General features: G+C 32.0%; 1 protein-coding gene across 6 annotated transcripts in view; it reads left to right on the forward strand.

Moving 5' to 3' along the window:
• Positions 1–15,310, forward strand: part of CADM2 (cell adhesion molecule 2) — a 1,028,501-nt gene that overhangs the window by 914,163 nt on the left and 99,028 nt on the right. For all 6 annotated transcript variants that reach the window (XM_079155914.1, XM_079155912.1, XM_079155913.1 and 3 more), the window contains one exon: positions 819–909. In XM_079155914.1, the coding sequence (XP_079012040.1) occupies positions 819–909 (91 nt within the window). The remainder of the gene's footprint in view (positions 1–818; positions 910–15,310) is intronic.

Genomic DNA, 15,310 nt, shown 5'->3' on the forward strand with positions numbered 1-15,310 from the left:
GGCAATAACTTAGTGGTAGCACTTGCTTAGCATGTGTAAGGCACTAAGTTCAGCACTGCAAAAAAAAAAATGTGTTTCTATTGTCTGTGTATTTTTAACTTGTATTTTCCATTTCTTCTAAGAAATGTGTACTCTTGTGTTGATTAAATAATTTTATATATCTTAAATGTTTTGGGGTATTCTTGATTCCTTCCACTGTGATGATTTTATTCTTAAGGAAAAATAATTTTCTAAAAATTTTGTTGTAGCATATAAAACAAAATGTTAACTTTTAGTAATATTATACATAGATTTTTAAATTAATTTGCCAACTGTACTTTAGAGCTAGCAGCATGTGCTCAGTGCTGCATTACTGTATTTTCAAAGAGATTCTCCATAATGCTTCTGAGAAAGAACTTGATCTTGTGTTCATTGGGGGTTCTGTATTGTGAGGCCCTGATATTCCTGCAACAATGAAAGTGTTGTTATTCAAATGCACATAAATGCATTCAGTCCATAATAATAGTATTCATAGCCATCTATAAATAGTTGAAGAAACAATTGTATGAAATGCTTGATATTCCTCTGAACCACTTTTGCAATTTCACTTTTAAATTCAGATTTCAGTGGTGTTCATAAGATATTCAGATATTTTTGTTAGATTTGCACAAGATACAAGCTTCTTAAAATTACATACTGTATTTCATCAAATGTAAGCAGTCTTATAAGAATAAACAATTATAAGAAATATTATAAATGCTGAAAATGCAGATAATGCAGTTATTAATTATTATGTCATGTGTGTTTAATCATTTTCCTTAATATTTCTTTCTTCCTAGATACACCATCAGTTAAGATTATACCATCTACTCCTTTTCCACAAGAAGGACAGCCTTTAATTTTGACTTGTGAATCCAAAGGAAAACCACTGTAAGTGATTTAATGAGCAATAAAGTTCTTCACTTTTTTCTTTTATCCTCCTTTGATTGCTGGGTTTAACTGTAGAAATCCACTGTGTTTATCTTTTCTTAGTGGGCAAAGTGATCTCTAGAAAAGAAAACCCCCTGAACCATGTCTTCATTAAGGGTCTGTAGAAGATTGGTTTTTACTTTGTCATCTAGTGAAGTTTCTGGGAAGATTTCCAACTGTGATTCCCCTCACCCCCACCTCTCTCTTTTTCTCTCTCTCTTTTGTTATAGTAAGATATTTTGACCTTAGAATTATAGGCTTAATCAGTCATAATTTATATCATCAGACTGATAATAAAATTTATACATTGCTGAATTTAGTTCACCCAAACAAAACAGAAAATATGGAAGCATCCACAAATACACCCAGATTTTAAATGGGAAATCATTTCCGAAAAAAGAAAATTCAAATACATGTTACCTATGAGGCACCCAATGAGACATAATTTGTGAATGTAATAAACTTGGTTATTATGAATGAAAAGGGTCAGAAGCTCAATGCTTTCATTATTAGAATAGATGTATGCTAATGTCACCTCAACTCTAAACTTTACTTTGTGGTGTTAATGTTTATAAACAGCTAACTCATAGGATCCCTGTTGTTTTATGTGAAATTTAAATGTGAATTTTTCAAATATAAATCATTTAATACTCTGACTCTTCTAATACAATAATAGTCTTGGCTTAGCTTTTTGCTTGATTTTAAAAATGTTTACAATTGATTTTCATTCTCTTTAAATTTAAATAAAAGGAATTTGGTTGTACTCTGTATATAGGTACATGAGATAGCTTCTGTGAAAATTAGGTTAAATGACTAAAAATTTGCTTTCAATAATATATAAATTATCTAAGTGTAGGTATCATATTATCCCATGAGGAATCTTTCTTTAAAAATTGTAAGATAGAAAAAGAACAAATAAAAAAATTGTAAGACAGAAACCTGATATTTTAACTTTTCCACTTGCATACCATTATATTTTTTAACATTCTCAGTGAATCAATGCCTTCTTTATTATAGATTATAATATGTAGCATTATTTTCTCTTTAATAATTATTTCTCAAAGATACAAATATACTAATTTCAGGAACAATTTATGTTACTCTATTATTTTTCTATATTTTAAAATATATTAGAAGTCACTTCATACCTCAAAAGGAAATGTTTTCTTCATAGTAGCATGGCTACATAGACTGCTCAACTCATTTTTATAATTCTAACTTTCTGAGGAGCTTAAGGTGTCTACAGAAAACATTTTCTACTACAATATGCTGGTTTATATGTAACTAGTACATTTCAGCATTATAGTTTCAGCAAGATATTTTTTGGCCATAAATTCAGTACTTTAGAGAAAGAAGTGTAATGGACTTTAGTCAGCTTTAGACACATTTAAATGCTGAATTCCTCTATCCACTATCAAAACAAAAATCTCTTTCTCAACTGTCTTTTCCATCTCAACTCTTGATTCTTTCTAATGTTATTTTCGAACTATGTCTTTTCCTCCTGTTTTTTTACTGTTTCTTCTGACAATCACAGGAACCCACATTTGAAGATATGAAAGAACATGAGGAGGATAAGGACAAAGCAAACAATTTTGCTTTAATTCTTTTGTTTTTCTTCAGATTTATCCAAAAGTGCATATGTGTACACGTGGATATAGTCAATGCATGTGGTTAAATGAGCTGAAGATGTTTAGGAATAAGTGCTTGCTTGTTCAAAGAGCATCCAGTTGTCTGTCTGTTCTTGGATGTTATGCCTACTCCAACAAGAGCAAAATCGTTTTATTCATGAGAATAGTTGGACAATGAGGTTTGTGAAAATGTATTTTCAAGTAGACCATGTCACTCACTGCAGATACAATCAAATAGAGGTGCCATATTTAGCTAGAAATAAACTTTGATGTATAATAATCATCTGAATTGCAGATGAACACCAAGTACAAAATCTCTTTTTTGGTGGTGGGGAGGGATACTGGGGATTGAACTTAGGGGCACTTGACTACTGAGTCATATCCCCAGTTCTATTTTGTATTTTAGTTAGAGACAGGGTATCACCAAGTTGCTTAGCACCTCACTTTTGCTGAGACTGACTTTGAACTCGAAATCCTCCTGCCTCAGCCTCCCAAGCCACTGGAATTACAGGTGTGTGCCACCACATTGGCTCTTATTTTATTTAAGAAATAGAAAATATGACTTTTCTTAGATGATCCTGATTAGTCTCACTTTTTAAACAGAAAAAGCAAATAGATAAGCTTCCTATTTTACAGAAGAGCAAACCAAGTCTTGAAAGTGTGATTCAAATTTTCCTTACTTGTGCAGATTTAAGATTGTCGAGTCAGGACTTACTTTGAGTTCAGTCTTGACTACAGTTTATATTCTTTCAATTATTTTCTACTACTTCAACTGCTGAGTCTAAATTGCCACTTGGTTGGCCAAACCTATTTTTGAGAATCTAGAATGAGGCTCACAATTATTTTCAGCACCGAAGTTGAAACCCTGGATGCTTTATAGTAAAAAATTTGTTAGTCTCATATATTTATTTGTCATGCTTTCTTCTTTATTTATGCTCTTTATAAACACTTGCAAATTTCTACTCAACTGGCCTTTTCTGACATGAGTTTATTCCCATATAAAAAGCCCTAACTTGTACAATTAATTGAACAATTAACTCATATGCTCCATTAGGGTTGAAAATGGTTATTATATTTGACCTTTATCCTTAGAGATTGCAGTGTTGTAACCTTTATGCTACAGTCCACAGATAAATACAAATTTATATATTTTCTTATATTATGTTTTCTTATCCATTTTTGCCGTTTTATTTTGCCTCCCTGTAGGCTGCCAGGTCATTGACAGTAAAGTTATGGTCAGCTCCTTTGATTTCCTACTTCTTTTAGACCGCTGATTTTCTTGCTTTTCCTAATTTTCTTGAAGTCAACTCACCTCCATTTTCAAAGTAACTCTCACTTCCAATAAATGAAGGCAATTAACCTCTTTGAAGACAATTTGCCTTGTAGCCTCTCTGCAGTTTATATTCTATCTCCAGCAGTGCTACACGAGGCAGATAGGTCAAAAAAGAAGTGAAGACTAAAAAGAAAACATTGGATTTTCCCAGAAGGAAGTCTTACTGATCATAAAGAAAATACTCTCATTAGAGCAAACAGAACAGAAGGTAAATTGAAATGGATTAATCAAGGGGTTTATAGGTAGTGGAGAAGGAATAGAATCACTAATGAGAAAGCTATCTACTTCAGAAAATGATTCATAAAAAGTGGAAAGGGAATGACAAAAACTTTGAAAACTGAAATTTGAAGTTAAAATATAATTCAAAAGCGTAGTAGGGAGGCTGTTAATATTTTAAGATAAAATCAAAGGAATGAGAGTAAAAATGAAGTCTGTGATATCACACGTATCCAATGGGCAGGTGAGAATTGCCTGTTCACTCTGGTGATCACTGCCAAAGTTCCGCTCCATTACATCGCGGCTATTGCACCTGGTTCCCCATTTTGTTATTTTGGCACCACTGAGAAGCAGCACTATGTCTCAGTTCAGTTGTCTCCCCAGACACTTAATTTCTATGACCGTTACTATTTACCTCATCTACCTCTAATGAGCAAGTCAGAAATGTATAATGGATTTATGATTTCTTTACATCTTCTAACTAACCTAAAGAATATCTTTAATCCATGACCAAACCTTCTTTATTTCTCAAAAAAAAAAAAAATGTTTGACCAACATATGGTTTCTTGAAGAAGGGTGTTATTAATCATTATTAGGTTTATTGTTAGCAGACAAAATAACACAATTATCTTTTGTGCAAGTCATAAAATGATGGTGTGGCCCAAGTTGTATTGAGACTCATGTTGTAGGCTGCCCTGCTGCATGCTAATGTTGTTTTCCTTGTTCTAAATGTGAGGGCCCCAGTGACTATTTATGAACAATCATGCCTTATTTGCCTGCTTTGGACTGAAGCCTTTTGCCATTTTCCTGTGGAACAGCTGCATAACTTGGGCCAGAACCAAATTGTTCCACTTGACACTACTATAGAGCCATTCTATTCTTTCCTTAAAAGAGAGATTACTGTACATGTCTGTCTATTGTTTTAATTTTAGTTTAAAGTGAAGACCAAGCTAATGCCAGCCACTTTTCTTTCAAGTCCCCAGAGTTTTTGCAACCCTCTTCTTTCTTTGGCTGAATTCCCAGACAGCTTTCAGGCAGCAGCATTCTCCATTTATAAAAGTGGAGGGAGAAAAAAAAAAAAAACTTGATATTACATTAAAGTCATGACCTTAAATGGTGTGGGGTTGCACCCCACAAGCTATGACTAGAGATCATCAGTCATTTCAATTCCATGTTTAACATTTTATGAATTCAAAGAGTAATGAGATATTTTCAGTTCAATAAATGTGTTTTTGCCATTTATTATCTAAAAGAAAATAATGATAGAATTTGATAAATTTTTCTGTGTATCCAACACATTGTTTATATTTCATATTTTACCTTCTGGTAACCACAGTTTTTCTTTTGTTCTTGGCATAAATCTAGTATGCACAATTGCACAGCAAAGAACATCCCTAATCTGTATGAGAAGAAAGATTTTAATCTTTAGGAAGACAGATCACATACCACATAGCAACTAGTGAGGTGTTGTAAAGGAACAATTACATGTCCATTTTAGAAATGATAAGAATTGAGGATAAAATTTGATATGTACGTATTAATTCATTATCCTATCAACATAATTCATTTAAAAAGACAAAAATGAAGGCAAAACACTTTTATATCAAGCTAGTTTTTTCAGCCTGACATACCTTTATACAAATCACAGATTGTTAATTGTTATGCAATGCAATTAGTTAGAAGAAATGGCAAAACATTCCAGAAGTTAATGAAGGCAAGTTATCATCCAGAGTGAATTCACTAAAATAGGAAAAAATATGATTCTGAAATAACAATGTAGATCAATGAGGATAGCAATTCACATAATTTGACTTTATATATGAAGGGTGTTATTAAAGAATATCTATCTCTTTCCTGCTCTAGAAAGTTTTCTAATTAACCATCAAAGTCTATGTTTATGTTAAGATAGTATGATTAAGCTGTTATGCTCGGGGCACAAAATGCTTTATGGTGTAGAAAGAGAAATCCAGACCTGAATTTGGATTATAAGTGTATACTCTATGTCCTCAGTGGTTTTGAGCAAGTTATGTGACCATATCAAGTAATTTTTTAATTAATAAATTTTGATTTTTAGAGTAGTTCTAGGTTCGTAGCAAATTTGAGCAGAAAATAGAGATAGTTTCCATGTATCTCCTCTCCCCACACATGCATTGCTTCCCTTATGATCCATGTCCTGTGCTTGAGTGGTACATTTGTTATATGGATGAATCTACTCTGGCCAATCATTATAATACTAAAGTCCATCATTTACACTAGGCTTCAGTCTTATACAAAAAGTAATTTTTATCCCTAAAGTTAAGAATTGAAATTTAGTAAATAGTTTAAAGATTAATGACCATATATATGAAATGTCCATTGATAAGTAATTTCCTATGCATAAGGATAATGACAAATTATTATTTGGTCAAGGAATTACATAAGTGTATCTCAGCAATTATCAGACTCAGAAGTCTTAGACATATAATTAATATATATGCTGATATTGGGCTCCTTTATCAACTCTGAAATTCAAGAGTTTATTCCAAGCAGAATAAACACATTCTCAAACAATGTTTTGAACTTTTATAAGCATGTTTGAACATCAAAGAAACCCAGATTAAAGTCAAGGTAAAATTCATATAGAAATTGGGCTATTTATTTATTTATTTATTTATTTATTTATTTTTTGTACTGAGGATTGAACCCATAGACCCTTAACTACTAAGCAACATCCCCGGCCCTTCATATATATGTGTGTGGGGGGGTATAATTTAAAGACAGGGTCTCTCTAAGTTTCTGAGGCTGGCTTTGAACTTGTGATCTTTTTGCTTCAGCCTCCCTAGCTGCTGGAATTACAAGCCTGTACCATTGTGTCCAGCCTTAATCAGTACTATTGGGATTACAGAGACCAGTAACCAGTTAGTGAGTTTTGCCAAAGAATAAATGCAGAAAATCTAGAAGGCCTTAACCCAAACTGAGCATGGCAAGTGTCATGAATGGTTAATAATCCAGGGTCTGTGATATATAATACCTTGTTTTATCACAATTTTATAAGTTTTCTCATTTTTGATGGTTATATTGAAACTACACAACTGCCTTGTGTTAAAAGTCTACAAAAGCTGCTATAATAATATCCATTTTGTAGATGAAGAAAAACAAGTCTCCTGGAGGTCACATGACTATATGGAGTCACCTCTTCTGTTAATAGTAGAATTGAGATTACAAACAAGATTTTTTTTTTTTTTAATTAACAACACTGGTGTTTTATAGTCTTGCTTGTTCAGTGTTTTCAGTTCTATCATATTGATTTTCACAATAACTCAGTGAAGTTGGCAGAATTAGGTAACTTTCATAAACTGCAAGAAAATTTCAAATTTCAATCAAATAGTTGTAAAATACAGCAGTTATTTAAATCCACACCAGTGTTAGCCCCTCACAATATTATCTAAAGTTTCTAAGTGGACCTAAACCTTTCTCAGTATTCTGTCTAGACTTTATATTTACTTTAATAATAGTTACTAACTGTTGAAATTATTTGCTTTTAAAAGCAGATTGTTACATTCTAAATTTTATGTTGACTACAGATTATAATGACAAAGCAATATTAGTGCAAATAGAGTACCAATTCAATATAATACAATGGAAAGCCTTAGAGGATAAATAAATAAGGAAGAAGTTAAAAGAAAACACTCTTCAAGAACATGTCTTTCTTTTTAAATATCATACATAATATATTTCCAAACTAATTGACAGAATAAGCATTATTAAGGTGTCTTTATCATATAGATTCCTGTATAAGCAGTCATTGTTAATAGAATGTTAACATTCCAGAGAATTTTTTTTTCTTTTTACACTGTGATTTGGTATCTAGAGATATAAAATTGTTACAACTGATTAATTAAAAATTAAAGGCAATATAGTCATTTTTTTCTATTTTGTTTTCAAAGGTAGAATATTAGGAAATCATACTGGGAGTTCTAAATTTCCATAATTAAAAAAATACATTCATGTGGTGTCCTTCCCATATGAGTTTCTTTTTTGAAGCCCATATGGTCTTTTGCTTCCATCTCATGGCTTGAAAATTTAATCACACATTGACTCTCTGGAAACACACAAGTGGTTATCTTGGAAATGAGACTGAATATATTTGGTTTTGTTTTTGAAACAAGAAGCTGACTCTCAGTAATCTCTACTGCTGTTATTTAGGCTGGGCATCTGTGGTGTGTTGGGCACTCAATCATTTTCAATTAAATGTTCCAATGTCTTATGAAAGTCCCATAAGAGCTTGCAGAACCACGATTATAGATCCATAGAGGAAATGTACTTCTTGAACATTTCCAGGTAAGCAGTTTTCTTGCAACAAAAAAACCAATTATTTTGAGGGATTATGTAAATGTTCAGCAGGAAACCTACAAAGATATCCCAATATATTTAAGACACCTTTGTGGAATGATGCTCTCATATACTTTGACTAGACTGCTAGGATAGGTACTTTTTGACTCCTTGGTTAAAAAATTCATAGTTTAAAAGAATTATTTACTACAGAAATGTTGGCCTATTTTTCTACAAGTACCATTCAATAGTATTTTCTTTTTCTCTCTGCATTTTTTCTATAATACATGTCATAAATCTGAAGTTAATATACCTCTGGTAGACACCAGTATAATTTACTGAAAGGCGAATTATTCTGTGCCTATAAAACCAATTGTAAAATATTTTGATTGTCACTTCTGTATAAATGTGTGGAGGGAATAAAATGTTTAAAACAAAATTAATTCAGAATCAGTGTAGAGATTTGGTATTTTTTCAATGATTGAGAAAACTTATTCCCTAGAAAGCCACTTATTCAAAGAAATTATCTAAAAATTTTTCTTGTGTTGCATCCTTTTTACACAACAATCTCAATTAAGACATTTCCTAAAACAGGCAGTAGACTCTGAACTTGAAGTTGGAAAAATAAATTTAAGCAGCAAACAATATTCCATCGTTGGAAATATGAACATTTACAAATGGTTCCAATTAGAATAGACTCTCTCAGTGATCAATGAGGGTCTTAAAGCCCAACTGTTACAAACTCAGATCATCAGAAGTATCTGAGATGCCTATTGAAAAGAAAAAGAAAGAAAGAAAAAAATAAAAATTTGTAAAAGGCAGAAAAAAATAGACCAGCACCTGCAGTGACTTGTGGGCTGAAAAATTCACTAAAATGTGAGCAGTGATGGATTTAAGCACTGCCACTCAAAACAGCGAGTACGGGAATGAAGATAGTGACATGATATTATAGAAGCAAGAGTGAACATATAACAGCCTTTCAGTGCAGGGACAAGAGCACCCACAAAAAATAGCAGCTCTTCCTGCAGGTCACCAATGCAGTGTTTTTAAATTGCAAGTTGCGGTTTATTAATGAGTCACAAAATCAATTGTATGAGGCCTTTTAAAAACCAAAAACAGAAAATAATAGATGAGTAAAGGAAATTATAGAGAAGTAAAAGAAGAGTCAAGAAAATGTCACAGGCTTAAGTGAAAACGAATTTTTCTTGTGTACATGTATCTGTGTAGTATGTAAGGTTGCCAAATATGCTGTTTTTAATTATAAGTCATACCTTAAAAGGTTTGAAATTGTTGCATTAAACACATTGTGATAAAATTGGGCCTTGGAAACATTTGAGGAAAAAGCATGTCAAGTTTTAATCCCTTTAGTTCTTCTAAAACCACCCTTTACTAAAATGTGTTAAAAGCTGAAGTGATCTTCGCTCCAGAAAATAAAGTTGAATGCCACAGAGAATATTTTGTTTAATAATGCAGAAAAATTTGATCCTTTAAGAAGGATTTCATCCAAATGATTAAAATATACCTTTAAAATTTTAAGTTTTAAATTTCAATTACCTTCAGTTTTTACTCATATGGAGCATTTAATTCCCCAGCTACTAGACAAATGATGTGCATTTTACTATTCCTTTCCTGAGACCATCAGTTTTAATATTAAAAAGGAAACCAGTCATGGAGTGAAAGTGGTTGTGTAATAGTGACACAGTGTTAACCTAAGCGTGACATCTTATAAGGTTAATTAGCACTGTTTTATAGCAGGGAAGTAATAGGTTGTAAACCAACTCTTACGTGGAAAATAGGACCCCATCATCACAACATAGCTTGTACTCAATGGTTTTCAAGCTTCTGATTCATTAGGATGCTTGAAAACACATTTTATATGGCATCAAATTGTTTTATAATATGCACAGATTGATAAAATGGCAGATTCTGAAAAATTTAGTCTCACAAGTTAAAAAATATGAAAACATTCCTCAGTGTACCTTAGATGAAGGAGAACTTCAGAAGCTAAGAATATTCTAATAAGTTAAAAAATACTTATTTAAGAATGTTCATGATTAAATACATCAGAGAGTTTATACTTACTGTATACATAACATATAGGCCATTAAAATCACTTCTAGATTTCTTAATCTTGTAACAGGAATTAACACTGTGTTTACCAAAGGAAAGAAATGTGAAATATAGAAGGCCTGGGAAATTGTTTTTCTTCAGCAGAAAATTCTGAGAATCAGTTCAAACATTTGTCCTAATTTTGCATATTTTTACTTTACTGAAAATATCTGTCACTCCTTCAGGATCATAGCAATCTTATCTTTTCTAGGGCTAATCTTTTATTTGTTGTGCTGTAAATTGACTAGAATTATATATTTTGTAGGATGGGTGCTTTATATCTCAAAACTGTTAAACTAATCATCATCAGCAAACACTATGTTATCAGTAAAGAGTGGTCCAGGATTTCATAGGCACTCTAAAATTGATGCCATTATTTTCAAGTCTTCTGAAGAGCACTTTCCTCTTGCATATAAGTTATTTCCTGTTTTAACTATAAGCTTCTAAACTTGAAAGCAAGAAGTGTCTTAAAGAATCGGAATCAAGTAACATATGATGGGATTAATCAGACCAGAAGTCCATTTCTTGTTTACTATTGAGCAAACATAAATGGTAGGGTTGGCATTGATGCTACTGTCCTTTGTGCCTCTAACCTGCAATGTAATGAGACCCCTCCTACTTGACACTATGCCACTGTAGTAATTGATTTGGGGAATTTATATGAGCAGATAAAGTTGGAAGCACAGTTTCAAGTTACAATTTAAGGGGATGAGTAGGCTTGAATTTTCCACTTCAAGCTGACTTCATTTATTACTTCATTAAAATGTCTTTGATGCTATCACACATAAGCACTGGTGGTGATTTTTGAGTAAGGAATAGTGTTGTCAAATCTCTCAACTGAAATCTTTGGAATTCTCAATCTACAAGTAGAAAAAAAAATCCATTGCTTTTCATATGATGGATTGTGCAGATAAAAAATTGCCATATCTATGCTGAGCAAAGAACAGCACATATAATTATGAGAAGAGTAAAAAACTGAAGAACACATTCTAAAGTCATTAAAACAGAAGAGACTAGAGGACAAAGGGAAGAAAAGCCAAGGAACTATCTAGCCTTTTGTCACCTACACACAAATGCACAGAAACATATCTTTCAATCAACACACATAACCACAATGGCTTGGAAATGCAATGGACATGGACATATTTAAAAGAGAGATTGTGGGCTTGGTATGTTCAGTGCTAGAGTGTTTTCCTAATGTGTGCTAGGCTCTGAGTTTGACCCCACCATTTAAAATAAATTAATTAATTAAAGAGAAGTTATTTAAGAATTTCTTTTGCAAGATGATTTCTTTAAGCCTATTTTCCCTACTTCTCTGTTCATATACAACTAGTGTTCCAGATCTAAATATTCAAAATATGAGAATAGAGTCAATTTAACAAATGTTGGTATAGATATATTAAGATATGGATTTTATAAAAATATTAATTTTAACTATTATAAAGAGTATAGAAACAGAAATGTATAAATCTAATTATACATACTTAACATTGATGACAATACATGAGGCACATTTTCATATTTGGAAAAATAGAAATGATTTTTTAAAACAAATAAGAAATCAGCATACTATTGCAACGCAGCCACTACAATGTTTATAACAGCACAATTCAAAATATCCAAATTATTGAATCAGCTCAGATGCTTGTCAATAAACGAATGGATCAAGAAAATGTATATATATCCCCAATGGAGATTTTACTCAGCCATAAAGAAAAATGAAATAGCATTTGCTGGTAAATGGATGAAAATGGAGAAAATCATGTTAAGTGAAATAAGCCACACTCAGAAAATCAAGCGTCAAATGTTTTCTCTCGTCTGTGGAAGAAGAGTAAAATAGGGGGGAGAAGGCAGTGGGTGAGGGGATCAGATATCATTAAAATTTAAGGTAGACCAGTGGAGCAGAAGAAGAACCAGAGGGAGGGAGGCAGGGAGGAAGGAAAGAAGGGAAAGGGGACAAAATATGGAATGAATTTAACAAAATCCAGTTATATACATATATAAATGTACCAAAGGGACTTTCACCTTTATGTATATGTAGAAACTACCAATCAAAAATAAATAAAGGAGGGAAAGGAAGACCAGTAGAGTTATGGAGTGAGAAAGTGGGGAGGGAGTAGAGAAGGGAAAGGTGGGGGAAATGGGAATTGAAATCAAAATCTTTGTATGTATACTTTTGTTAAAAGGAACCCAAATACTATGCAAAATTACAATGCTGTAATAAAATAAACTAAATTACCATCTGAAAAAGTACATTTTATGTTCAAAGATTAGATGATTTTTTTTATATTACATAAAATTCTTCTAAAGCTAAAAAATGTGAAATATTCTGGGAAACAATTAGGAAATTCACTTTGCTTTAAAATTGCCTTTGTCATTGCTCTACATGTGTGTTCTTACATGATGACTTTAGGAACAGTATTTAGTAGAACAAACATCACTTCTCACTTGTTCTTAGCTTGTCGTTATATTCAGAAAAAGGCACAGAGAAGATTGCAAGTTGGATACAACAGTGCTGGGAATTAAACAGATAAACATAACAGATAGGGAAAAGGAAAAAAAGTAGAACCACGTGGTAACAGTGGTTCAGGAGAGAAATTAAGTGTGGTGAGAGTGAGAGAGTGATTAAAGAATAATATTGAGTTCCTAGGACTTATACATTATTTGATATATGAAATAGAAAAAATATATGAAAAAATAATATAAAATAATCCCAGTCTTGTTCTCTGCCTGAGTTTCTAATTTTTCCCTTCCTTATTACTTGATGGAGAAGTATTTTTTTTCTCTTTCCACATTTTTTATTGGTGCACTATAGTTGCACATACTGAAGGGATCTGTTGTTACATATTCATGCATGAACACAATATAACAATCTAATTGGGCCAGTATCACTCCCCAGCACTTTCCCCAACCTCAGAGATGTATTTCTTTTTGATTCTCTTCTAACACTTGAATTCATCATGTCCCAACCTAAAATCATCAGTTTTCCTTTCAACTCTATCTTAGTCTGTTTTTCCTTCTGTTATTTGCTGTTTTGTGGTTGGTTACTTGGTTTTCCTATTGCTGAATTCTTTTTTTTTTTTTTTCCCCTTTTAAGATGAGGATTATTACTATTATACCTGCTAGATTTCATCAAGAGTTTTTCTTCTCTTTTCCTTAATACCATATATTTTCCATCTCCAAAAAAATGTCTTTACATTTCCAAAGTTCTTTTGTTATGTCTTCTGTGCTTTTCTTTACTATTACTTTAACTTCATGTAAGACTGCTCTCTGTTAAGAACTGCATATATGACCTTTATATTGGATTTCCTTTTTTAAAGATTCCACATAAATATTCTTAAAGGAAACTTCAATCAGGAACACTCAGTTCTCAAAAAAACATAAGAAAATAATTTCATTTTGAAGAAGATCTAAATTCTTTAGTCTGACATTCAAAGCCATGTATTATTTATATTGAATGTACAGAATTTTGTCCTGCATTTGTTCCCTAAACTTCCCTATTTCTTTGATTTTTTTTTTTTTTTTTTTAACTGTTCTTGGTGACCAAAATGTTCCCCACCACATTTTATCCTCTCTTCCATACTGACATTACCATCAGTCTTCGGCTAATGCTGAAATAATAATATTTCATTTTCTGCTTTTGTCCCGTAGATTTTGTGTTGAACTAAGCTACTTAGGAGCGCATTTGTTCTTATTTTTTTATATCAACTTCCATCTTTGCTTTTGCTTCATTTAATCCCAATTTGACTAAAAATATAGGGTTTTTTTTTTTTTTTTTTTTTTTTTGTCTGTTTGTTTTTTGGTGGGGAGAGTGTGCCTGGGATTGAACTCAGGGGCACTTGACCACTGAGTCACATCCCCAACCCTATTTTTTTGTATTTTATATAGAAACAGGATCTCACTGAGTTGCTTAGAACCTAGTTTTTAACTTTAACTTTTCTTAGTTTGGACTTTTTTTGAAAAATAAATTTTACCTATTAGCCTTCTAGCATTAAATTACAGCAAAATTATATCTTGACTCAGTTTCATCATTTTAAGAGCACTACTTATTGAACTTGCTTTGTATTTATATTTTAAATACAAAAAGTCCCACGCAACTTCAGCTTCTATTTTTTCTCTTCTTCTCTGTCTCTACATCTCTCTCTCTCTTTCTCTCTTTTCTCTTTTTCTTCTTCAGTTATTTGGTAAAATTTGGACTTTCAGGATGCAATCTCAGTCTACCCAGTGGGAAATGCCTAGAACAGGTAGAATTCTCTTGGGATCCATTTCCCCTGAATCAATAAACTTAAAATATTTCTAGTGACAATTACAAGTTGATTTCAATTAATTTACATTTGATATGTGTCCTGTTTCTCTAAAAATTTGAAAGCATAAACACTTAAAGTTTCATGTATAAACTTAAGAATAATTTCTTGGAATAAATTTTTTTGATTAAAGCATAAAAGGGATCAAGATATTTATGAAACCCACACCTCTACTTTATTTTACTTTTCAGTGACATAAAATAGAGAGGAATTAGGTTAAAAAAAAAAAAAAAAAAAACCTGTATGATAATGAAAACTTCAGTCATATCTACTTTCCACTTGCGAAATTTCTGAACTGAAATAATGCCAGTACGCATTTTCATGTGGTCACATGGTGTATAACATTACTAACTGCAAATTCCTGCTTGTTTTTAATTTTTCTGCACAAGCATGAGCCTAAAAGAGAAGATGAGAGCTTATGAAGGCAAAGGAGTTTTTCAGTCCCTTCAGGACTATTTTAG

This window comes from Sciurus vulgaris (assembly GCF_902686455.1).
Source record: "Sciurus vulgaris genome assembly, chromosome: 10".
NCBI lineage: Eukaryota > Metazoa > Chordata > Mammalia > Rodentia > Sciuridae > Sciurus > Sciurus vulgaris.